General features: G+C 57.6%; 2 protein-coding genes and 1 pseudogene across 2 annotated transcripts; all 3 read left to right on the top strand.

Moving 5' to 3' along the window:
- The first annotated feature begins 797 nt into the window (after window positions 1-797).
- LOC134758470 (keratin, type I cytoskeletal 42-like) lies at window positions 798-5,231 on the top strand (annotated as a pseudogene).
- A 1,558-nt stretch (window positions 5,232-6,789) lies between these two features.
- On the top strand, window positions 6,790-12,182 carry LOC101145065 (keratin, type I cytoskeletal 17). The gene is made up of 8 exons (XM_004041671.5): window positions 6,790-7,553; window positions 8,599-8,681; window positions 9,113-9,269; window positions 9,872-10,033; window positions 10,535-10,660; window positions 10,747-10,967; window positions 11,072-11,094; window positions 11,942-12,182. The coding sequence occupies exons 1-8, from the start codon at window positions 7,122-7,124 to the stop codon at window positions 12,034-12,036; spliced, it is 1,299 nt and encodes a 432-aa protein (XP_004041719.3). The 5' UTR covers window positions 6,790-7,121; the 3' UTR covers window positions 12,037-12,182.
- A 6,880-nt stretch (window positions 12,183-19,062) lies between these two features.
- KRT16 (keratin 16) lies at window positions 19,063-22,068 on the top strand. Its single transcript, XM_004041672.5, has 8 exons — window positions 19,063-19,687; window positions 20,124-20,206; window positions 20,344-20,500; window positions 20,615-20,776; window positions 20,866-20,991; window positions 21,295-21,515; window positions 21,610-21,656; window positions 21,817-22,068. Exons 1-8 carry the CDS (start codon window positions 19,157-19,159, stop codon window positions 21,909-21,911), a joined length of 1,422 nt encoding a protein of 473 aa, XP_004041720.3. The 5' UTR covers window positions 19,063-19,156; the 3' UTR covers window positions 21,912-22,068.
- Window positions 22,069-23,762: the final 1,694 nt, after the last annotated feature.

The raw sequence follows: 23,762 nt of genomic DNA on the forward strand, positions 1-23,762 counted from the left end.
TTGCCCTGGGTTTGAGGTGAGGCCAGTCATAACCTCATTAATTAATTAACGAATCACTTAATTAAACTAACGAACCCTCGGGGCCAACTCTGGGCCAGGGCACTGTGCCCAGGGCTGGGGATTCCAAAGAGAATGAAACAGACATGGACTTGTCTCCCTGGAGCTCAGAGTCCAGTGGAGGAGGAAATAACCAAAAAAGTCATAGAAATAGGTATAAATTCACAACCTGGAGAAGGGAGGAGGTATGGTCTGGAAAAGAGACGCAGAAAGGGAATCCAAGAGGGCTTTCTGGAGGAGGTGGCAGCTGAGCCTAGAGGTGAATTTAGTTGGGGAAGAGGGAGTGAGGCCTAGGTAGCTTAGGCCATGACCCCCATGGTGGGAGACAGCTGCATAAGGGTCTGTCTCCTGGCATCCATGTTTACCCATGCCTGGGCATCCTACCCCCATCATCCTTTAACCCCCTGAGGGCCTTGGCTGGGTCCCAGAAATTCCCAGGAGGGTGCTCAGAGAAGACCACAGGGACTCTCATCACCCTCACCCTGGCTCCCCAGAAATTCCCAGGAGGGTGCTCAGAGAAGACCACAGGGACTCTCATCACCCTCACCCTGGCTCACTTCCGAAAAGCCTGTAGGAAGGGTGTTGGAGGGTCTCCTGGAGGCTGCCAAGGGCATTTTCTTATGGAGCCCCTGTCTCTCCCAGATCCTGGTGGCTGTGGTCGGTAATTCCAGCTTCGTGCTGGCTACAGGTGGATGATGCCCACCTGGCTGCCGATGACCTCTGCACCAAGTGAGGCTGGGTCTCTGGAGCTGCCCCAGGGGCTGGACAAGCTGACCCTGGCCGGGGACAACCTGGAGATGCAGATTGAGAACCTCAAGGAGGACCTGGTCTACCTGAAGAAGAACCACAAGCAGGTGAGGTCAACTCAGGGAACGCAGCAGAAATTCACCTGGAAGCAAGCGAGGCTGGGGCCCAGAACCTCCCTGGGCCGGGCTGTGCTTTCAGTCCAGTTCCCGTCTTTTATGGATGACTAGCCCTGACCCTCAGAGGACACTGCGTGAGGCCTGGAGGAGCCCCTCGTCCCAAATAGACTTCATTTGTCCCTTGAGGCTCAGCTCACTGCAGTTAACTAACTAATGAGTTACTCAGTTTTTTTTTTTTTTTGAGACGGAGTCTTGCTTTGTCGCCCAGGCTGGAGTGCAGTGGTGCGATCTCGGCTCACTGCAAGCTCCACCTCCCGGGTTCACGCCATTCTCCTGCCTCAGCCTCCCGAGTAGCTGGGACTACAGGCGCCCACTACCACGCCCGGCTAATTTTTTGTATTTTTAGTAGAGACGGGGTTTCACCGTGTTAGCCAGGATGGTCTCGATCTCCTGACCTCGTGATCCGCCCGCCTCGGCCTCCCAAAGTGCTGGGATTACAGGCGTGAGCCACCGCGCCCGGCCAAGTTACTCAGTTTAAGAACACACAATGCTAATTATAATTAACACAATGCTTGTTATAATTAATTATAATAGTGATAGTCATTAAAACAAGGAACTTCTGCCCAGCACTACAAGTGACTCACAGCCATTATCTCAGCTGATAAAACAGCTGGGAGAAAGATACTCTTACTTCCTTTTGACCTTTGAAGAAACGGAGGCTCAGAGAGGTTAAGGGATTTATCTATGGCTGCACAGGGACCCTCCTTCAGGTCTGTTGGACTCGTATCCACCCCACCTCTCTGCCCCCTCTCCTGCCTCTCCTTTCCAGAAGGCTCTAGGTCCCAGGGACTCCAAAGCTCAACCCAAGGTTAGAGATCCAAGGTCCTGCTGGGGCAGTCAGGAGGCCTTACATGCCCTGTCCTGTGTCTTCCTTCTCAGCCGAGCTCTGAGCTGGGGGAGCCTACTCCCCGAGAAGCAGGACACCCGGAAGGTGTTTCCCCCTGGCTTTGAGGCTGGTTATACAATTGCTTTCCTCCAGCAGATTAACATTTGCTAACGGGGCCTGGCGCGGTGACACCAGCGTAGGGTTGCTTTCTGCATGCCTGTGCTGTGGGGTTGGTGGTGGGGGCAAGGCAGTGGTGGGGGCAAGGTCAGGGCAGTGAGTGAGGTCACCCGTGGTCATCCTCCACCGTGCTGGGGGGTTGTCATCTCTCGGGGCTTAGCACTTGTTGGGGATGGGTGAATTCCAGTCCTGCGTCACGGTGTGTGTTGGGGGAGGTTGCTGATATTCACAGCCCTGTGTGTTTGAGAAATGACAACATCCACCTCCACCTTCAGGGTGAGGAGCTGTTGGCCTATCTGTGTCTGTCTGTCTGTCATCTGTACCTGTCTCTCCGAGGGAAAGAAGGCAGGCCCCAGGGTCTTTCTCCAGGATGGCCTTGGGTGAGCTTCTGCTGTCCTCTCTGCCCAGGAAATGAACGTCCTTTGAGGTCAGGTGGACGAGGATGTCAGTGTGAAGATGGACACTGTGCCTGGAGTGAACCTGAGCTGCATCCTGAATGAGATGCGTGACCAGGACAAGACATTGGTGGAGAAGAGCTGCAAGGATGCCGAGGGCTGGTTCTTCAGCATGGTGGGTGGCCGTGTGTAAGCAGGTGTGTACACGTGTGGGCACATGTGCTGCATGCTGGTGCAGCTGGAGCACTGGCAGATCCACAGGCTGTCCCAGTTGGAAGGACTTTTTGAAACCAGTTGGACCAGCCCCTCATGTTTTAGATGTAAAATGTGAGGCTCAGAGAGGACTCAAGCTCACACAGCCCTTCACTGTGGCCTGCAAAATAGATCCAGGTCTCTACAAGTCTGGTCTTGGGTTTCCACCACAGCTGTTTACAGGATGTGCGTATTTGAATACATATGTATAACCTTGGCAAGCACAGGCTGAGTATCTCCGGTATCCTAGGGACAGCAACAGGCGCAAAAGAATAACACCCAGTGCCTGTCTTTGAGGTGCTGCAGTTCGGTAGGAAAAAGAAATGCAAATGACCGCAGAGCAGGCTGAATTCCTCCAAGTTCCAATGTGGGTGCAGAGGCTCTCTGTGTGCAGGTGCCTTTGGGGCCACATAGAGGCCAGGGAGAGGCTAGGGGATGGTTCTGGGAGGTGAGGGTTCAGGAGCAGCCCCTTTCCTGTGCCCCACTTCTGAAAGCCTCCTTAAACCCCTGTGGCCCACTCTGCCTTCCAGAGAGAGGGGCTGAACTGCGAGAAGGCCACCAACACAGAAGCCCTGCAGAGTGGCTGGATAGAGATATGGAGCTCTACGTCTCTGTGCAGAACCTGAACCGTCCCAGCTCAGCAAGGTAGGGCCTCTGTCCCCTCCCCACCCTGTACCTGTCACCCCAGGGTGAGCCCAGCCTTGTAGACCCCTGCTTGGAGAACCAGAGTCCCCACCCAGCCTGTCCCTTCACACTCAGTGGCTGGGTGTACTACCACCCCATTGTGCTGGCAGCACCCACAGCCCCATACAGGAGGGGCTCCTCTGTAGTGCTCTGCCATGGGGAAGGGTCCCAGGTCCAACTCATCACACCACCTATCTCTTGGCCCACAGAAAGCATCGCTGGAGGGCAGCCTCGTGGAGATGGAGGTGTGTTACAGGACCCAGCCGGCCCAGCTGCAGGGGCTTATCAGAAGCATGGAGCAGCAGCTGTGCGAGCTCTGCTGCGACACGGAGCACCAGGACCACAAGCACCAGGTCCTTCTGGACGTGAAGATGTGGCTGGAGCAGGAGATCGCCACCTACCGCCGCTTGCTGGAGGTTGAGGATGCCCAGTGAGTGTGTACCAGGGTGCCTGTTGGGGTGGGCTGGGGGCCCGCTTCACCCAGGGAGAAGTTGGTGTCTGAGCACCAGCGAAGTTCAGGAGGTGTGAATGTCGGAACCTGTTGGGGTTTGCAGGAGGTGAAACTGACGATGCAGGCTGGAGTCTGGCTGAGGAGCCTTGAATGCCAAGTTAAAGCGTCTGGACTAGATCACACAGGCAATGGGGAGCCATGGAGGGATTTGGAGCAGGAGAGTGAAATGAACATCAAGAGATTTTAGAACATTCACTCTGGCTGCAGAGGGAGAAATGGATCAGAGGGGTCAGGGCGGGGCCAGAGAGATGTGTCAGGGGGCTGGAGCAGGGAGTCTGGCCAGAGAAGTCCTGCGCGGTGGCGGGTAGGGGGGCAGGGGAAGGAAGGTGGTGCACGCAGAAGAGAGGTTATAGCTCAAAACAGCGGGACTGGATGCCTGGATCTCGGGGTACGCATGGCTCACAGTCAGGACTCAGTAAGTGTCGGGAGAACACATGAAGGAGCAGGCATTGATGGCCCTGGGTTTCTGGTTCTGATGACTGTGTGAGTGGTGAAGAGCAAGGTGGGTGGTGGTTGGGTTTGCAGTTGGGAAGGGTGATCAGGCCTTCAGCTGAGAGTGTCCCGGAGTCTCCATGCTTAGTCACACATTGCAGCTTTTTGCTCCCCGGAAATGGTGAAGTCCATCTATAGTCTAACAACAGTCTCTCCTGCTTTAATTGGGTCTCTTTGTTGGGCCCTCTGGGTTATGGAAAAACCACTTGCTCAGCTTCTCCTTGTAAATTCCTGGTGAGTAGCCACAGAGTGCCGCCAGGCCTACTGCTGTGCTGTTTCTTTTTCTTCTTCCTGCTGTGCTGAACCCCTGCCCTTTCATTCTTGGGCCTGTGCTAATTTCTGTGCATTCCCAACTGTGATTTTTCACCAATTTAGGGGAACCTCCTCTGCCAGGGCCTACTTCACCCCAGCAGTGCTTGCAGGTGCCTGGGCTGGCTGGCATCCCTGGGCTGATGGGTGCTTCTCTCCCTGCAGGCTGGCCACTCAGTACTCCTTGTCCCTGGCCTCGCAGCCCACCCGGGAAGGTAAGAAGCTGCCCTGTCCTACGGTGTGGACCCCAAGGCAGGGGAGAGGCTGAGGACCCTTCTGTGTGGGAGACTGGGGGGACCACAGACGCGGGGGTAGGTGGGGGGAAGAGCTCCTGCCTGATGTTCCCTGTACCTCCCTCCTCCATCGCCTGCAGCCACAGTGACCAGCCACCAGGTGTGCCATCGTGGAGGAAGTCCAGGTTGGAGAGGTGGTCTCCTTCTGTGAGCAGGTCCACTTCTCCACCCATTGAGGCCCCTTTCTGCCTGCGACAGCCCCACCTCGAGGGCCACGGCACAGCCATCAGCTCCAGCTCCCAGCATGCTACTGCCACGCCCCGAGTGTCCCTCTGGGCCCCGGTGCATGACCTGTTGTCTTTCTGTATCTACTTTCTGCAGCCCCTCACTGAGGAGGCCTCCTGGGTTTGTCCAGTGCCTACTGTTAAAGCTTTGCTCCAAGTCCAATGCCTCGTGTGATCTGATCTGCTCATTGGTTTGGGGCAGTGTGGGCTGAGGGACTGAGGGAGGTGGAGAGTTTATTGAGTGTTTGGGTATCGGCTTGCCACCTGCCAATCTGTTCTGCCCACTCCATCCAGGCCTGGGGCTCCTGGAAAGATGAGAGGGGAGGAGGCGGAAAGATTAAGGGTGGAGGGATGGGACAGCCCCTTGTATTGGGAAAAGTTTCTAAGAATCAGCCCCTGAGTCCGTGTCACCTGTGGCTGGTCCCTGGGAGGGCCACACAGACTTTCCAAGGATGGCGCCTGTTGGGGAGCACTCCCTGCCTCAGCCCAGGGCGCGTTCAAGAGCAGAAGGAGAGGGGCTCGGTGGGGAGGGGCTTCTGAAGGAGTGGTCCAGGGCATTGATGAGTGAGAGGGGGTGGCAGTGACGCAGCCAGCCCAGGAAACCAGACCGGCTCTGCCCCAGCTCGGGGTGTGTGTGGGGCGGGGTGGCCGCTGTGTGTGTACGCGTAGGGGGCGTCCTGTTTGCTTTGGTGGCTTGGCAGCCACTGGGCTATTGAGGAATGTCTCTCGGCTGCTGGCGGGGCCGTCTGGGCCTGTCTGGGAAGTGGAAGCCATCGACAGTCTGAAACATGACCACATTCCACCCAGCGGGCCTGGCGGGACCCTGGGACCCAGGGCCGGGCTTGGGGTGGTGGGCAGGGCAGGGTGGGGCTGTGGGGTGGGGCACATGGCCCACCTGAGGAGCCACATCTTGGGGAGCCTGGAGTGGGAAGGGGGCTGGCTGGGGTCTCTGTAAGAGCCTCTTCTTGGGCAATGTCCTTTAGGTTTCCTGTGGGCTGAGACCTGAGATAAATGCCCGTCACCTGACCCTGAGGTCTCTTGGGGTACAGAAGGGTGAGGGGAGTGGAAGGGGGCATCCCCCTCTCATTTGGCACAGCCCACCATTTCCCCATCCTATAGCTGAGCCCCTGTTTGCCCACCCCAGCCTGGAGTGTAAACCTGGGGAAAGGTTTACACGAAGAGACTGGGTTAGCAAGGGCTTCTAGGGATGGGGCAGGGTCAGAAGCTGACTGGATGGAACTGTAGCCCCTAGAGTGCATTCCTGGGTGTCAGGCTCTGCAGAAGGGGCCAGTGTGGACACTGCACCCCTCTGGAGCCCCAATTTCTTTATCTGTGATGTGGGTTGGTCTCCGAGGCTTGATGGCATTTCTATGCTGTGAGGTGGGCCTGGTGGGTTTGGGCTTAGTTTCCAAGGCAGGATAGGCTCTCGGTCTCCTCTTTCTCTTCAGCACCCAGCCCCGGGGCCAGCACCGTGGGTGGAGCAGTGTGGGGTGAAAGACAGCAACTTTGGCGGGGGGGTCACCTGACACTGCAACCCATTTCCCCACCAGACAGGGTTGAGGCGGGCCGGGCTGGGGTGGTGGCTGCCTGGGAGGGCCTGGGGACGGTGACGTCCTGCCTTCTCCTCTTCTCCGTATTAGGTCATGGGAAAGCATAGCTGGAGGGCCCGCCTGAATCACAGGTGACGGGCCTGAGACCAGAGGCACGCACACGCACGGCACCCAGCATGAGGATTTGGAGAAATGAGGCAAATTCCTGATGATGGGCGGGGAGGGGGGCCCTCAGCCACCTGGGAGCTGGCAGGTGGCCAGTGGTGATGAAAGCCCAGGGGAATGGAAACAGAGGAGCAAGCCTGTTGTAATCGCTACGCCCACTTGGTGGCCTATAAAGGAAGCGGGCGAACCCCGGCAGCCCTACACAACTTGCCTCTCTCCTCTCCAGCCCTTCTCCTGTGTGCCTGCCTCCTGCTGCCCCCACCATGACCACCACCATCCGCCAGTTCACCTCCTCCAGCTCCATCAAGGGCTCCTCCGGCCTGGGGGGCGGCTCATCCCGCACCTCCTGCCGGCTGTCTGGCGGCCTGGGTGCTGGCTCCTGCAGGCTGGGATCTGCTGGCGGCCTGGGCAGCACCCTCGGGGGTAGCAGCTACTCCAGCTGCTACAGCTTTGGCTCTGGTGGTGGCTATGGCAGCAGCTTTGGGGGTGTTGATGGGCTGCTGGCTGGAGGTGAGAAGGCCACCATGCAGAACCTCAATGACCGCCTGGCCTCCTACCTGGACAAGGTGCGTGCCCTGGAGGAGGCCAACACTGAGCTGGAGGTGAAGATCCGTGACTGGTACCAGAGGCAGGCCCCGGGGCCAGCCCGTGACTACAGCCAGTACTACAGGACAATTGAGGAGCTGCAGAACAAGGTAGGGCCTGCTGGTGGGAGGGGTCTCCGGGGGGCATGACTTCTTCCCCCCAACTCCTGCCTTGGCCAAAGGCCTGGAGTCTAGCCATAGGGTCTCAGGGAGCCAAGGGTGGTTTGGCTGTGGCTTGGCTTCTGGGAACCTGCCTTGGGGCCCCTGTGTGGCTCACATCCCCCTTTTCTGGGGACAGCAGGCTGAGTCAGGAACAAAGAGGCCTCGTGGAGCCCCTTGGAGCCTCAGTTTCTCCCTCGTGGAGCTCCGCCACCTGGAGAGGTTGTAGGATGAGGCAGGAGGATGCAGATGGAGGGCTGGGCCCGTGGGCCGCTGGATGTGTGGTGTCTTGCTCCTTTGGAGCAGGGGTCAACAGGAGGGGGTTTTGGGTGATGTGGAGTGGGGGTGTCTGAGTGAGCTCCTGATAGCACCTGCTGCAGGAGGAGGCAGAAAGGAGGGGGCGGGACCTCAGTGTGGGGAAGGCCTCTGATGTGTCTTGTTTGGGGATTTTTCTGGCTTCTCCTTTCCTCCTGCTGTCCCTTAAGACGGGCTCAGCAAACCCCAGGGGGCGGGGCTGCTGGCTGGCGCCCAGGGTTAGGGATTAGGAGGGGTCCTGACTTCTGATTTGGAACCACTCTTTAGTGAGGGCTCCTTTAGCCTCATTTTGGGGGAGCCTGTCAGGGGCACCCTCTAGCTGACTGTAAAACGAGGGGGTTGCCCACATCCCCTCCCTTGTTCTAGAATTCTGGGACAGCTTCTGCCCTGGGGACATTTTCCCATTCTTTTCTGGTTGCCTCATACTCCCAGCCAGCTGTCTCTTCTCCTTTAAGGCTGAGCCTGCCATGGGGGTCTGGTGGGGTACTGAATATCAGGGGAAGAAGAGGCACCTTTCAGCCCTTCAGACTCCTGTTTGCCCCTCCTCTGCCAATAATACAGCACGGGGCAAGGGAGGGGCTGGGCGAGAAGAGAGGCCCTGAGGCAGGAAGATCTGCTCAGAACCCTGGTGTGGGCTCAGCCACCCCCATCCAATGACCTGACTACTCTCCCTTCTCCTCAGATCCTCACAGCCACCGTGGACAATGCCAACATCCTGCTACAGATTGACAATGCCCGTCTGGCTGCTGATGACTTCCGCACCAAGTGAGTCCTAGCTGTGGCCTTGGGCAGCCTGGGCCAGCTGGGGGAGGATCTCAGGGTACCCCTCCTGACCCCAGGATTCCTTGGTTGCTTGTGGCAAGGCCCAGGAGCTCAGGGTGGGGCAGTCCTAGGAGCCCCACTCCTTAGTCCAGGATGCAGTGAAGGCAGCCAGTTCTGAAGGTTGCCGAGCTTAGGCAGGGAATAGAAGAGAAGGAGGGGAGGCAGGAGGCAGAGAGAAGTAAGGAAGCTGGTGGGCGTGGGATCTGGCCCTGTGATGGTCCCGGGGTCCCGGGGCTGGAATTCATTTCCACTCGACCCTCTCATCAGCCCTTCCAACTCCTTAGAGTCCTGGCAAAATGAAGGCAGGTGAGCAGCCAGGACCTGGATCTGCAGGTCCAAGCAGACTGGGCTGAAGTCTCTGATTCCCACGGCAGGTTTGAGACAGAGCAGGCCCTGCGCCTGAGTGTGGAGGCCGACATCAATGGCCTGCGCAGGGTGCTGGATGAGCTGACCCTGGCCAGAGCCGATCTGGAGATGCAGATTGAGAACCTCAAGGAGGAGCTGGCCTACCTGAAGAAGAACCACGAGGAGGTGAGGTGGCTGGGGCAGAAGGTCAAAGATGCTGAGGAGTGGGTGGCAGAGCCCTGGGCTGGGCAATGGCTGAGGCCGTGGGAGAGAGCAGAGCAGGTGCACCGGGATTAGTCACCTTAGAGGGCTTCCCTGTCTGCAGAGCCCTGATCCTTGGGGTCCAGTGTGCAGGGCAGACTCCTCTTTGTACCACACTGCTTCTCTGTACACAAGGAACCTCCCAGGGGCCTGCAGAGGCTCCCTCTACCTACCCTGCCTCCCTCATGAGGGTGGGGGATAAGCAAGGAAATCTTCTTGTCCCATTTCAAACTCTCAAAGCTGAACATCTACATAGAAGCTTGGAAATTAGAGGGGAAATTTTGGGGGCATAGGCCTAATAATTAGATTTTATTTTGGAGAGTCCTTGGTCTAATGGGGGAGATAGAGTCTGATGGTGGAGGCAATACTGAACAGATGAATAAAAATAATTTAGAGGGTCAGATAGAGCAGAGGGAGAACAAAGGAGGGGTCCTTGTGGGAAGTGGGGTCCCCTTGTGGGGGAAGGCTTGGGAGTGAGAGGTCAGGATGGGTCCAGATGCGCACATCCACATCCCCTTTTTCCATAGGAGATGAACGCCCTGCGAGGCCAGGTGGGTGGTGAGATCAATGTGGAGATGGACGCTGCCCCAGGCGTGGACCTGAGCCGCATCCTGAACGAGATGCGTGACCAGTATGAGAAGATGGCAGAGAAGAACCGCAAGGATGCCGAGGATTGGTTCTTCAGCAAGGTGGGGGCTGCTGCAGGCCAGAGGGCTCTCTTAGGGGCTGGGGCTCAGGGGCCTTAGCACTGACAGTAAGCCCACGGCCAGATGTCTTGGAGGTGCCCCTCCTCAGCAAGCTGCATGGACCACAGGGTCACCCACTGCATCAACAGACATGGAGCTGAGCTCAAGCTGGGATCTGGCGGGTGGGTGGGGAGGTAGGGAGCTCCCACAGAGTAAAGGCAGAGGGTAAAGACCTTGGGAGTCCCCACCTCTCCCTCAAGAAGTCAGGAACTAGCATCAAGAGCCAGGCTACATGTTCTGGCTTGTTCTCAAGTTTCCGGTCTGTGCCTCCCACACGCAGGGATTAGCCATAAAAAGTTAACATTTCAAATGGCATGTTTCTGGGCTTTGGGATGTGGGAAGCTGGTGAGAAGGCACACTCTCTCCACAGTTAGATTTGGGAGGAGGCCTGACTTGGGAGAGGGATCCAGGCTCACACCGCCCTGTCCTGTGTCCTGTCTGCAGACAGAGGAACTGAACCGCGAGGTGGCCACCAACAGTGAGCTGGTGCAGAGTGGCAAGAGTGAGATCTCGGAGCTCCGGCGCACCATGCAGGCCTTGGAGATTGAGCTACAGTCCCAGCTCAGCATGGTAGGAACAGTCCTGCGCATGGGGGAGGGCCCAGAAGGGGGCATTGACCACCCTCACTGACCCCTGGTCTTCCTGCCCTCCTGCAGAAAGCATCCCTGGAGGGCAACCTGGCGGAGACAGAGAACCGCTACTGCGTGCAGCTGTCCCAGATCCAGGGGCTGATTGGCAGCGTGGAGGAGCAGCTGGCCCAGCTTCGCTGCGAGATGGAGCAGCAGAACCAGGAATACAAAATCCTGCTGGATGTGAAGACGCGGCTGGAGCAGGAGATCGCCACCTACCGCCGCCTGCTGGAGGGCGAGGATGCCCAGTGAGTGGGGGCACCTGGGGTCAGGGCTGGGGGCCTCTTGGCAGGGGTGGGGCTCTCAGACCCACATCTAATTTCTTCTCTGTTTTTTTTTTTTTTTCTTTCAGCCTGACTCAGTACAAGAAAGAACGTAAGCATCTTTGTGGCTTCGGCCCTGGGGGTTGGGTGCATGGGACAGGCAGCCCACCTGCACGTTGCTGGGGCAGGGTCCCCAGGAGCTCCAGGAGTTGATGGCTGTCCCTCAGCAGGGAGAAGTGACCCATTAGCACTGAGGATTGATACTCAGGAAAAGATCAAATGAGAGAGACACTGTCTGGTCTGATGGGGGTGGGGCAGGGAACTGGTCCTTACCTTGGAGATCCTAGTCTGATGGAGGAGACAGGTCCCAGCTCTGGAGATTGTCATCTGATGGGAAGATAGGAACATGGTCTCATGATCTTTGCTCTTGACAGCTTTTTAATGAGCAAAAACAGTCCTGTCTCTGGGGACTGTAGCCTGATGGGAGATAGGGACATGGTCCTTGTCCTCCAAATTCCAATCTGATGGAGAATATATGATTCTAGCCTTAGGGTTCCTAGTCTAATGGAGGAGATAGGGGCCTGGTTTTTGTCTTGGCGATCCCAGTCTGATGGGGGAGATGGTAGAAAATCTATGTCCTGGAGACTGCAGAGAAATGGAGACAGATTTCATGGAGTCTACATGGCTCCTCCGTGGCAGGACACACTGGATCAGAATCAAATAACCCATCTGGGGAGGCAAGACTCACACAGGGCCACTGGCAGAGGGATGGGATGGAAGGGAGGTGGTGGCAGCGACAGGAGGGATGTGTGTGCAGTGTGATGTCGAGGTGCCAGTGGAGGCACTCACAGCACCTGGGGGAGGACGAGGGAGAGAGCCGGCTCCTGTCCATGAGGGTTAGGGGGCAAACGAGGGTCTCCTGGCCCCTACCCACTTTAAAGCCCCTGCTTCTCCTGCAGCGGTGACCACCCGTCAGGTGCGTACCATTGTGGAAGAGGTCCAGGATGGCAAGGTCATCTCCTCCCGCGAGCAGGTCCACCAGACCACCCGCTGAGGACTCAGCTACCCCGGCCAGCCACCCAGGAGGCAGGGAGGCAGCCGCCCCATCTGCCCCACAGTCTCCGGCCTCTCCAGCCTCAGCCCCCTGCTTCAGTCCCTTCCCCATGCTTCCTTGCCTGATGACAATAAAGCTTGTTGACTCAGCTATGAAATGTGTCCTTGTTGTGGCCCCTGAAGTGGGCACTAGGGACAAAAGGGTGAAATGGGAAGGAGTGAGGGTGAGGGGAGATGGTGCTTGGATACCCACCGTTGTTGATTGGCAGGTCAGGGGTCAGCTTAGACCAGCATAAAGAGTAAGTCTGGGGAGAGTTTGGAAGGGGGTGCTTGCCTCTCCCAAGGGCTGGGGATTTTCAGGGGGTGGTCCAGGCTGCGCTAGACCCGGGGTGGAATTGGTGTATCAGGTGCAGTCCTAGGTGGCCACTGCTTGCCCTGTGAGTAGCTCTGTGACCTCGAGAAGTTAGGCAGTCACTTCCCCTCACTGAGCCTTGCTTTCTCATCCATAAATGGATGGGAAGATCTCAGGTGTGGGAGCCTGAATCCTCAGAGATGACTCACTCAATCAGGTGTTCCTCTCGGTCCTGTGGGCCGTGCCCTACCCCTAGATGGGGCAGGAGGTGGGCAAGGGCTGGGATAAGCACAAAGGGAGGGTGGGTGGGGGAGGCAGGCTGGGTGGTTGGGGCCCAGACTCCTGTGTGAGTCTCAGGAAATCCCCAAGAGAGGCCCCCATTGCCTCCGCCCTGGGAATGTGAGTGGGAGGCTGGTGTTTTCAGGGAAGGCTACGGACCCCAGGCAGGTGTGGGAGAAAGGGTGGGGCCTCTCTCAGGGATGCTTCCTCACATGGTCAGCTGTTGCTCGGGATGGGGACGGGGTGGAGTGGGGGGCACTGCAGATGGGGTGGCTGTGCCCAGGGAGCAGTGCCACTCTCCCTGGCAGTCTGGGTCCTCTTTGGTTCCCCACTAGGGACAGTGGTGGCGTGAGGGAGGGTAGAAACTGCCTCTTGGGAAAATGAGAAGGAACAGTCCTGCTCCAGCCACTCCCGGCACCCTCTGAGCACCAGCCCCAGCTCTTGCTGGTGGCAGCAAACGTGGCTGTGGGGAACAGTCTGTGGGAGGTGAGCCTGACACCTGGAAATCTTCCTTCTAGTAAATCCAGAAACTGCCAGGTGGGTTGGCCTGCTTTCCTGGTTTTCTTCAAGCAGGGGGGTCGTGGGAGGAGGAGGGTGCCTCCACCTCATCACTGCTGGACCTGCGGTGTCTCTGCTGCTGCAGAATCAGACCAGGGCCCCCAAACACCCTCTCTCTCCTCATGCCTGGAGGCTGGGGGTGGGGCCCAGGCCTGAGGAAAATGGGAGTGACCAGAGCCCTCTGAGCCTGGGTTGGTGGGGGTTTGGGACTGGCAGAGGCCAGGGATGGGGGTGGGTACTGACCGCTGGGGTATGGGTGACTGGGCTGGTCACAGGCCCTCCCTGGACCTTGGAGCTAAGACATCCTGGGAGAGAGTTTCTCTCTGCAGGGGAGATGGCTGCCTGGAGTCGGGGACTCGTACCTGCAGCAGCATCTGCAAGACTTAAAGCAAGGGCAGGCTCTGCTCCAACAGAGGCTGACGTCTCCCTGTTGTCTGGCAGCAAATGTGGTGCCATGGAGGGCAGGAGGGAGGCACTGTTTGCACCAGGCCCCCACCACACATCCCGCCACAATCAGAAGAACCAGCCCTGGGCTGCAGATGGCTCATTCCGGAGGGTGACTTCGTTTATCTGAATAGTCCCAGGAAGCAGGGAGGGCCTGGGGGAAGGCACCTCGTTGTGTGGATGGGGACACTGAGGCTCCAAGGAGCAGTGACTCAGCCCTTGTCCCGGAGCCTAGGGGGTCAATAGTGGAGACAGGCACGGGAGGGGAGTGGGCCCCGCTTCCGTGCCGGGAAGAGGAGCCCAACCCCACCTCCTGCCCCACCTCAGGTTCCAGGCAGGGCTCTCTCTCCCCTCTGTAGATCCTGGGGTCCACAATTACTGATGGGGCAAGTGAGGAGGGGTCAGAGTGTGGGGAGGGCCAGAGACAGCCCCAGACTGTGCCCCTCTGCTGGGGAAGAAACCCTTCTCCACAAAGTGGGTGAGGGGCTCAGGATGCCAGAATGGGGGAGCCCCCCGGTGTGCCCAGACAGCTGAGCCAGGGGATGGTGGGGAGACTCGAGCGGCTTTGTCTGTCCAGGCACCCCAAGTGGGCCCAGGCTGCTGGGGACGTGTGCCTGGGGTGGACTGGGGACCCAGCTATGGGACTCATGGAGGGACTCACAGTTTATCCACACACTCCCTGCCCACTGCACAGAATGTTCCACCCTGTCATCAAGGCAGAAGCTGCAGATCTGTGGTTGCCCTTGGAGCTGCCACACCTGGTCTTGAGTGACGGACACACACATATGATTCTCAGGCCAGGTCCATGCCAGTGGTAGCCTACCTCTGGATCCCCCTTTCAGGGGCTGACCTGGTAGCATGTCCAGGGGGAGATGAGTGTCCCCCACTACATCCATCTCCCTGCAGGACATCCTGCCAGGGGAAGGAGGAGACACTGGTCCTGACCCCGAGAGATAGTGCCTGCCCCGAGGGGACCTGAGGGACTGACAACAGTCCCTCAGCCTTTATGCAGTGTGGGTCTCTTGTGGCAACCCAGGTTTTGGGGAGATGAGGGGAACAGAGGGAACAGAGCCAGGCAGGTCTCCCCCCATGCACAGAGCTGAGGGGATAACTGAGCTGGACAGAGGCCCGTCCTCACCCTGAGCTGTAGTGACCATTTGAAGAAACATCCCTGAGAGAGGCCCACTCTTTCTCCCACACCCCCCTGGGGTCCGCAGCCTTCCCTGGAGGCACCAGCTTCCTGCTCACATTCCTGGGGTGGGGGCAATGGGAGCCCCTCTTGGGGGTTTCCTGAGACTCACACAGGAGTCCGGGCTCCTTGTTTGTGCAGAACAGGCACCCCAAGTGGGCCCAGGCTGCTGAGGACATGTGCCTGGGCTGGACTGGAGACCCAGCTATGGGACTCATGGAGGGACTCACAGTTCGTCCACACCCACCCTGCCCAATGCACAGAATGTTTCACCCCATCATCAAGGCAGAAGCTGCAGATCTGTGGTTGGATTGTGAAGGGCTATGACAGCCCCACCTTCAGAAGGGGGGCATCAAACATGCAGGAGGGGAGAGGAGCCCCAAAGGTGGGCCTGGCACTCACAGATTTCCCCAGATCCCGGGAGCCGTCACAGGGGCAGAGCCTGGGCCTGGACATTTGTTCTTCCCCAGGGACCCTGCTCTCTCTGTTTCTCTGCAGGGCCCCAGTACCCCATCGTGGCCTGACATTAGTGTATTGGGATTGTCTTTACCACTTTCTCCCCCAGAAGACTATGTTTCCAGGGCTTCTCTGTCTTGTTCTTTGAGTCTGAGTGCCCAGCACAGTGCCAGGCACATAGTAGGCACTTTATAAACACCTGCTCATAAACATAACGCTAGCCACCAGCCTTTTCCAGGTGCTTTATTTATTTGGCCTCGAATCCCCTAATATGCCTGTGAGGCAAGGCTGTTATTCCCATTTCCCAGAGAAGGAAACTGAGGCTCAGAGAGGCTGAATGTCCTGCCCAAGATTTCGCCCCTGCTTGCCCCGATTCTAGGCTGCTCTGTCCTGGCTCAGTGGGGCTCTACTTTTCCTTCCTCCTGCCCTGAAGCCTGTGGCTCTGGCTTGTCCACCCGAGGCTGGGGGCCCTGCAGCAGCCCCCTCTCTCCCCTCAGCTTCTCTGCCCCCTCCTTAGCCCCCTAAGCTGCCTCCTGCCTTCCCAGCCTGAGTTGGCTGGGGAGCTTGTAAAACAGCCCCACCAGCAGGCTTGTCCTGAGCGCTGCTGATGCGGGAGTTGGAGCAGGGCTGCAAATCTTCATGGGGACTCTGACGATCTGTCTGGTTGGAGAATCACTGCAAATCAAGGTGTGGCATTGGCCAATGGTGTTTCCTGGCTGCCTCAGGTATGCCATGATCTCATGCCTCATGCTTGACATGGGCAGTACGAAGGAGGGAGGAAGGAGGCAGGGTGTGGGGAGGAATCCTCTGCCTGGAGGATGCCCACTGGGCTTCTCTGTGCTCACCAGGCTTAGTGGTCCTGGCTCTTGGCCACCTTGGGGCAGGTGTGCATCACTGGTGCAGAGGAAACGCCTCCTCCTCCTCCTCCTCTGTCAACTCAGATCCTCTGAGGCCCTGCTGGTGCCTCCCTCTGCTAGGAGACTTTCAGGGATCAAGGCCAGGAGGGCAGCCCCCTCCTCTACTGCTGAGGCTCAGCAGGGCAATGCCTACCCCAGCTGCCTCCTGTGGTGTGGGCATGGCAGGCAAGCCCAGCACCCCAGGGTTTCTAGCCAGGTTCTGTATTTTCCAGCATTAGTTTTCCCTCCAGGGTCAAATGATAAGTTCTTCTAAGGTCAGAGACTCTGTCATCATCTCCCTCTTCACCCCCAGCCCCCGAGAGCTGTACACACAGTAGGTGCGTGATCTATGGAGTTGGCTGAGCAGTTTGGCGCATTGGTCAGCAACTTCCTGCAGCTTCTCAGCCCATGCAGATCCCCAGGTCTGCAGTGCTGGGCTTGTGTATAATCCCGCCCTGACACCTCCTGGAATGGGGAATTTGGCGGGGGGCAGTGAGCCAATGAGAAAGGGGTGTGTGTGCACGCACACACGATGGGGGCAGAGAGTGAAGAGTTCTCAGAGACTCTACTACGAGAGTCGGTGTGAATCCTGGCTTGGGAGTTAGAGCTGGCTCGAGTCTCTGCTCTCTCACTTTTGTGCTGCTTAACCTGGATGAGGCTTTTGCCCTCTCCAGTTGGGGTATTAATAGCCTTTGGTGACCTTGAAGACCATTTTCAGTTCTGAGGGTGATGGGTCTGTGGATGGACCAGAACTCCAGGCCCAACCTGACACCTGAACACTGAGGTTTTTGTCCAAGATTCCGGGGTCCCCTTTGCCCCTCTTTGGGGTAGGGGTGAGGAGTGTCAGGTTCCCTTTCCCAGGTTTGACTCTGAAGGGATGTGCATCCATTCTGCTCTTACCTCTGGGATGAATGACCAGGGGAGATGTAGCAGTGACAAAACCCTGGTTCTGCTGAGACAAGGAATTGCCTGCCCCAGCAGAGCTCGGGCAGAAGCAGGCTGTCTCTGGGCTCCTCACCTCAACAGAGACACTGCAGAGCAAGGCCAGTGGCCAGCACCGAGGGATGCCCCACAGCACCCTGAGGAGGCTCCGTCTTGGTGCCCAGACCCCTCCATCCTCCCTCCAGTCCTCGGTGCTGGACCAGGCTCTCAGGCCAAGGCCACGCCCACCGCGGGCAGACCTCCTGCCAGTGATCGTGGGGAGGTGGGTGAGAGTTGGGTATACTGGCCCCGACTGCAGGCATGGTGGGAGCCTGGAGAGGGCCAGAGGTCTGGGTTCTAGTTGCAGCTATGCAGCTTAAAGCAGAGTGACTTTGAGTGAATCTCCAGCTATCTCTGGTTCCCCCACTGTCCCCTCTGATCAAGAAAATTATGTAAATTTGAGATGCAGAGAGAGAGGGCTCAGGATGATGGAACCGGCTTAGGCAAGGAGAACAGGTTCACATCTCAGCTTCCAGTGACTGGTGTCTTGGGAAGCCCACTTACCCTCCCTGAATCCCAGCTCTCTCACCTGAGAACTGGTGGCAGGAATAACGTCCCCCTCATCCTCGCTCACAGAACTGTATGGCACACACCGGGCTCTCCATGCATGCCTGAGTGGGCCCATAACCAGTGCTCTCCCCCAGCTCAGCTGGATGAATGGAGCTGCCAGGCCTAGCCTGGGATCTGTGGACACAGGAGAGAGAACTGCTGGGAACGGATCCCCAGCTAGTCCTGTTTCTACAGGGTAGGGGGGTACTCTGAGGCCCACGGTGGGGTCAGGGGTCACACCTGGCTGTAGTGGCAGGATGGGGCTCCCTCCCACCAGCCTGCAGGTGGGGTGCCTGTGATTAGGAGAGGGTGGTAGAGGAGTGGCGGAGCTAGGTGTGGGGCTGTGGTGTTCTTCAGCTGGGAGTGTGGGGGGCGCAGGGCCCTGCTTAGGGGTGCGGGAGGGTGCCAGCGTGTAGAGGTGAGTGTGAGGAGCAGGTGGCTGGAGGGGCAGGTTGGGGAGGCTGAGGGGCAGGGCTGGCCCTCGGGGAAGGGCCGGTGGGGTCCTTTGCGCATGTTTCTTTGTGGCTAGTGGTGTGTCATCCCCTTTTACAGATGAGAAAACTGAGGACCAAGGGGCTATAGGACCAGCCTGTGCTGTACAGCTGGTAAGGGCAGAGCAGGGACCCAGTGCTGCCTGTCTAGCTCCATGGCCAGTGCTGTTTGTATGGTGCACACACTTCTGGAGATCCCGGGGGCTCAAGGCAGACTCTGGAACTGGAATTAGATCCAAGAGGGGAAAGAGAGTCACAGGATTTTTAGAACCAGAAGGGACTCTGCAGTCACCCAGTCCAGCCTAGTCACTGAGGGGAAACAGGCCCAGAGGTGGGAGGTGGGGAGCCTCAGGCCACACAGCAAGCAGAGTGAAGACACAAACTCTGCCCCTGCCCAGAGTGGGACATGTGGGATCCCCGCAACTGCTCCCCAAGACAGCCCAGGATGGCATCACTGAGGTCTCTTTCAGCCAAGGCTGTCACTGTGGGGCAGGGAGTTCTTCTGAAGGGCTGACTCACTGCCTGGGGATGCAGTTGCCACAAAGCCACCTGTGCCAAGGCCCGACTGGCCCCGAGGGCTCCAGGAACGGGAGCCTGATTCCCGGCCGCCTAGCCTGAGTCACCGCCGACTCGCATTTGTGTGTTTTTCTCTCGGCCCCACACCCCCAAAGCTGGGTGGGAACTCTGAGCCGGCACACAGCAGAGTTGATCCTGGGCTGAATAATCCAGAGTGAGGAGTTGGACGGGACCGGGAGTGATGAAATCCAGAGGGGAACCTGGAGTCAGCAGTTAGGAGGGCCCCGCCTTCCCCAGGTGCATATAAAGGTCTCTGGGGTTGGAGGCAGCCACAGCACGCTCTCAGCCTTCCTGAGCACCTTTCCTTCTTTCAGCCAACTGCTCACTTGCTCACCTCCCTCCTCGGCACCATGACCACCTGCAGCCGCCAGTTCACCTCCTCCAGCTCCATGAAGGGCTCCTGCGGCATCGGAGGCGGCATCGGGGGCGGCTCCAGCCGCATCTCCTCCGTCCTTGCCGGAGGGTCCTGCCGTGCCCCCAGCACCTACGGGGGTGGCCTGTCTGTCTCCTCTCGCTTCTCCTCTGGGGGAGCCTGCGGGCTGGGGGGCGGCTATGGTGGTGGCTTCAGCAGCAGCAGCAGCTTTGGTAGTGGCTTCGGGGGAGGATATGGTGGTGGCCTTGGTGCTGGCTTCAGTGGTGGCTTGGGTGCTGGCTTTGGTGGTGGTTTTGCTGGTGGTGATGGGCTTCTGGTGGGCAGTGAGAAGGTGACCATGCAGAACCTCAACGACCGCCTGGCCTCCTACCTGGACAAGGTGCGTGCTCTGGAGGAGGCCAACACCGACCTGGAAGTGAAGATCCGTGACTGGTACCAGAGGCAGCGGCCCAGTGAGATCAAAGACTACAGTCCCTACTTCAAGACCATCGAGGACCTGAGGAACAAGGTGGGTGACTTTGGTGTATGGAGCACTGAGAGAGGTTGGGGCTATAGTGGCTCTTGGGATACCTCTTTTTAGCAATTACACTTTACAAACAGGGAGACTGGGCACCTTTGGGGAGTGGCCAGGATCACCCAGGGAAGTGGTAGCAGAGGGTCCCTTTTCAGTATCTCTGTGCCCGGACTGGGGCTGTTACGCTAAATCTCTTATTTCCTTCAAGGGTTCAGCTGCAAGTTCAGCTTCCCTGCCTTGGGCCCAGGAAGGGGGTGATTGGGATGGAGTGCATCCCTATGTATCCTGAGCTGGTGGAGAAGGCATGCTAGCCCTGCCAGCCAGAAGACTTCCAGATTTGGGTCGGTTCCTTTTGCCCCTTTCTGCCTTTCATGCTCAAGTAGTAAGGTCCTTGGCTGACCAGGGCTCCTGTCCTCCATCCCCACTCCAGATCATTGCGGCCACCATTGAGAATGCGCAGCCCATTTTGCAGATTGACAATGCCAGGCTGGCAGCCGATGACTTCAGGACCAAGTGAGCAGCCAGCATGGTGGGCTGGGGGCAGAGGGCAAGGGACAAAGAGTGGGGCTGTCCACCCAGCAGGGCCAGCAGACCCCGAGCCTCAGAATCCTCAGGGCTGCAGCCTGAGGACCTGACCTCTGTCCTGCCAGGTATGAGCACGAACTGGCCCTGCGGCAGACTGTGGAGGCCGATGTCAACGGCCTGCGCCGGGTGTTGGATGAGCTGACCCTGGCCAGGACTGACCTGGAGATGCAGATCGAAGGCCTGAAGGAGGAGCTGGCCTACCTGAGGAAGAACCACGAGGAGGTGCGGTCACTGCTGGCTTCTGGGGTGGGAGGCTGGTTTGGTGGGGTTGCCAGATGCACCCAGGGCCAGGAGAGAAGTCTGCTGAGCTGACCGCCTCCTGCCATCCCTTCCCAGGAGATGCTTGCTCTGAGAGGTCAGACCGGCGGAGATGTGAACGTGGAGATGGATGCTGCACCTGGCGTGGACCTGAGCCGCATCCTGAATGAGATGCGTGACCAGTACGAGCAGATGGCAGAGAAAAACCGCAGAGACGCTGAGGCCTGGTTCCTGAGCAAGGTGGGGCTCGGGCCCGCAGTGAGCCTGCAGCACTTCCCAGCTGGGGGCTTTGGGAGAGCCTCACCTTTCACTCTGCTTTCCTGCCTCAGACCGAGGAGCTGAACAAAGAAGTGGCCTCCAACAGCGAACTGGTACAGAGCAGCCGCAGTGAGGTGACGGAGCTCCGGAGGGTGCTCCAGGGCCTGGAGATTGAGCTGCAGTCCCAGCTCAGCATGGTATGAAGGACCCAGCACAGCAGCAGCCCCCAAGTCACCAGTAATGGCCACCACCCCCTCAAAAAGCCACAATCTAGTTCCACCTTTCTTTTCTCAGGACGGGACCAGGGGACTCATGGGACCCGTTATATAGATAGAGAAACTAAGCCCTAGAATAGTGGACTAGCTTTTCTCCATATTGTCTGGCCCATCAGTACCCCAACTGGGATCAAAATCCAGGCATCTCTCAAAAAACATGCCCAGAGACCTGAAGGAACAGGAGTGACCACCTCCATGGACTCTTTTTCTCTCTCTCACTTGCAGAAAGCATCCCTGGAGAACAGCCTGGAGGAGACCAAAGGCCGCTACTGCATGCAGCTGTCCCAGATCCAGGGACTGATTGGCAGTGTGGAGGAGCAGCTGGCCCAGCTACGCTGTGAGATGGAGCAGCAGAGCCAGGAGTACCAGATCTTGCTGGATGTGAAGACGCGGCTGGAGCAGGAGATCGCCACCTACCGCCGCCTGCTGGAGGGCGAGGATGCCCAGTGAGTCCCAGGCCCCTCAGTTCTGCCTCCCAGACCCTTTAGCCCCCCTGCTGCTCTCAGCACAACTGACTGCCCTGCCTTTTCTCTCCCACAGCCTTTCCTCCCAGCAAGCATCTGGCCAATCCTATTCTTCCCGCGAGGGTAAGGCTCCTGAGGCTCCCCGGCACTGCAGCCCCTCTACCTGTTTCCATGGAGTGGGGGCTGGGCCCTTCTCCTCAGAGCTCCCAGCCCTCCCTTCTCCCTGCCCTGGAGTCGGCTTAGCTCTCAGACCCCTTCTCACCTCCTCTTCTCTCTCCCACAGTCTTCACCTCCTCCTCGTCCTCTTCGAGCCGTCAGACCCGGCCCATCCTCAAGGAGCAGAGCTCATCCAGCTTCAGCCAGGGCCAGAGCTCCTAGAACTGAGCTGCCTCTACCACAGCCTCCTGCCCACCAGCTGGCCTCACCTCCTGAAGGCCCGGGTCAGGACCCTGCTCTCCTGGCGCAGTTCCCAGCTATCTCCCCTGCTCCTCTGCTGGTGGTGGGCTAATAAAGCTGACTTTCTGGTTGATGCAAACCTGTGTGATCTCTGTTCTTGAACTGATGGGAGGGGAGTTGCAGGTGCTTTCCAGAAACCTTCTGGAGCCTCACAGCCTGAGAGATGTGGGAAATGGGACAAATCTCAGAAGATCTTGAAGGGTCTTCCTGGAAGACCTCCATGCTCTGTGGAAGTGGGAGGTGGGACACAGGATGGGGGAGTGTCCACACGTGTTGACTGACACCATGGAGGCATTCTACAGAGGTTATTTATGATATTGTCCTTGCAACCCTGTGAGGTGGGTATGGTCAGGCCCATTTTGGAATTGACAACCCCCAGAATTCAGAGAGTTTCAGTAAGTTGCATAAAATCATGCAGATAGTAAGTGGCACGGCTGGAGCTCAAACTCAGTTCTGTCTGTCTGCAAAGTCCATGCCTTTCTTTTAACACCACTCTACCTTTTTAGGTATTTTAACCCAAAGACTCCCATGCTTGAATCTTAACTCTACCCATGGGCTCTCCCACATCTGCACACAGTTTCTACGCTGGAGGGTGGAAGGGAGTGCTTTCTGCCTTAAGAACAGTGTCCTCGTCAGACCTGAAATCCTCCTTCTCCCAGCCTGCTTCTCCTCACACCCCATCAACTCCTCCTTCCTCATTCCCCTCAGCTGGTGAATTGTGTGCTGATGAGCACCCTAGGAAACACCTGCTGCCCCATGGCCATTGCCATGTTCAGATCTTCTTCCTCTCTCCCTAGACCTGGGCACAGCCTAACTGGGTCTCCTTGAGAGTCAATCTCATCCACATTCAATTTCCACTGAATGATTTCCACCAGAATGTGGTCAAGATCAAGAACAAGGATGAGATCAGGACTCCCCTGCTTAACAGCCTGCGATGGATCCCATTCCCCTGCAGCACTCAGCCTTCAGTCTCAACTCAGCTTGGTGTCCTCCTGCCCCTCCCAGCTCCAAACCCCTGAGTCACCCCTACCTGACTGAGATATGGCCCATACCTCTCAGTTGCCGTTCCTTCTTCCTGGATGCCTTCCATATTTTAAATATTTAAATTAAAAAAAGTTATGTATGTACAACATCATAAGACTTTTTTTTTTTTTAGACGGAGTCTTGCTCTGTCGCCCAGGCTGGAGTGCAGTGGCGTGATCTCGGTTCACTGCAAGCTCCACCTCACGGGTTCATGCCCTTCTCCTGCCTCAGCCTCCTGAGTAGCTGGGACTACAGTCACCTGCCACCATGCCTGGCTAATTTTTTTTTTTTTGTATTTTTAGTAGAGACAGGGTTTCACCTTATTAGCCAGGATGGTCTCGATCTCCTGACCTCGTGATCTGCCTGTCTTGGCCTCCCAAAGTGTTGGGATTACAGGCGTGAGCCATGGCGCCCAGCCAAGACTTTTTTTTTTTTTTTTTTATTCTTTAAGTTCTAGGGTACATGTGCACAATGTGCAGGTTTGTTACATAGGTATACAAGTGCCATGTTGGTTTGCTGCACCCATCAACTCATCATTTACATTAGGTATTTCTCCTAATGCTATCCCTCCCACAGCCCCCCACCCCCTGACAGGCCCCGATGTGTGATGTTCCCCACCCTGTGCCCATGTGTTCTCGTTGTTCAACTCCCACCTATGAGTGAGAACATGTGGTGTTTGGGTTTCTGTCCTTGTGATAGTTTGCTTAGAATGATGGTTTCCAGCTTCATCCATGTCCCTGCAAAGGACAT

Source organism: Gorilla gorilla, chromosome 4 (genome assembly GCF_029281585.2).
Source record: "Gorilla gorilla gorilla isolate KB3781 chromosome 4, NHGRI_mGorGor1-v2.1_pri, whole genome shotgun sequence".
Taxonomy (NCBI): domain Eukaryota; kingdom Metazoa; phylum Chordata; class Mammalia; order Primates; family Hominidae; genus Gorilla; species Gorilla gorilla.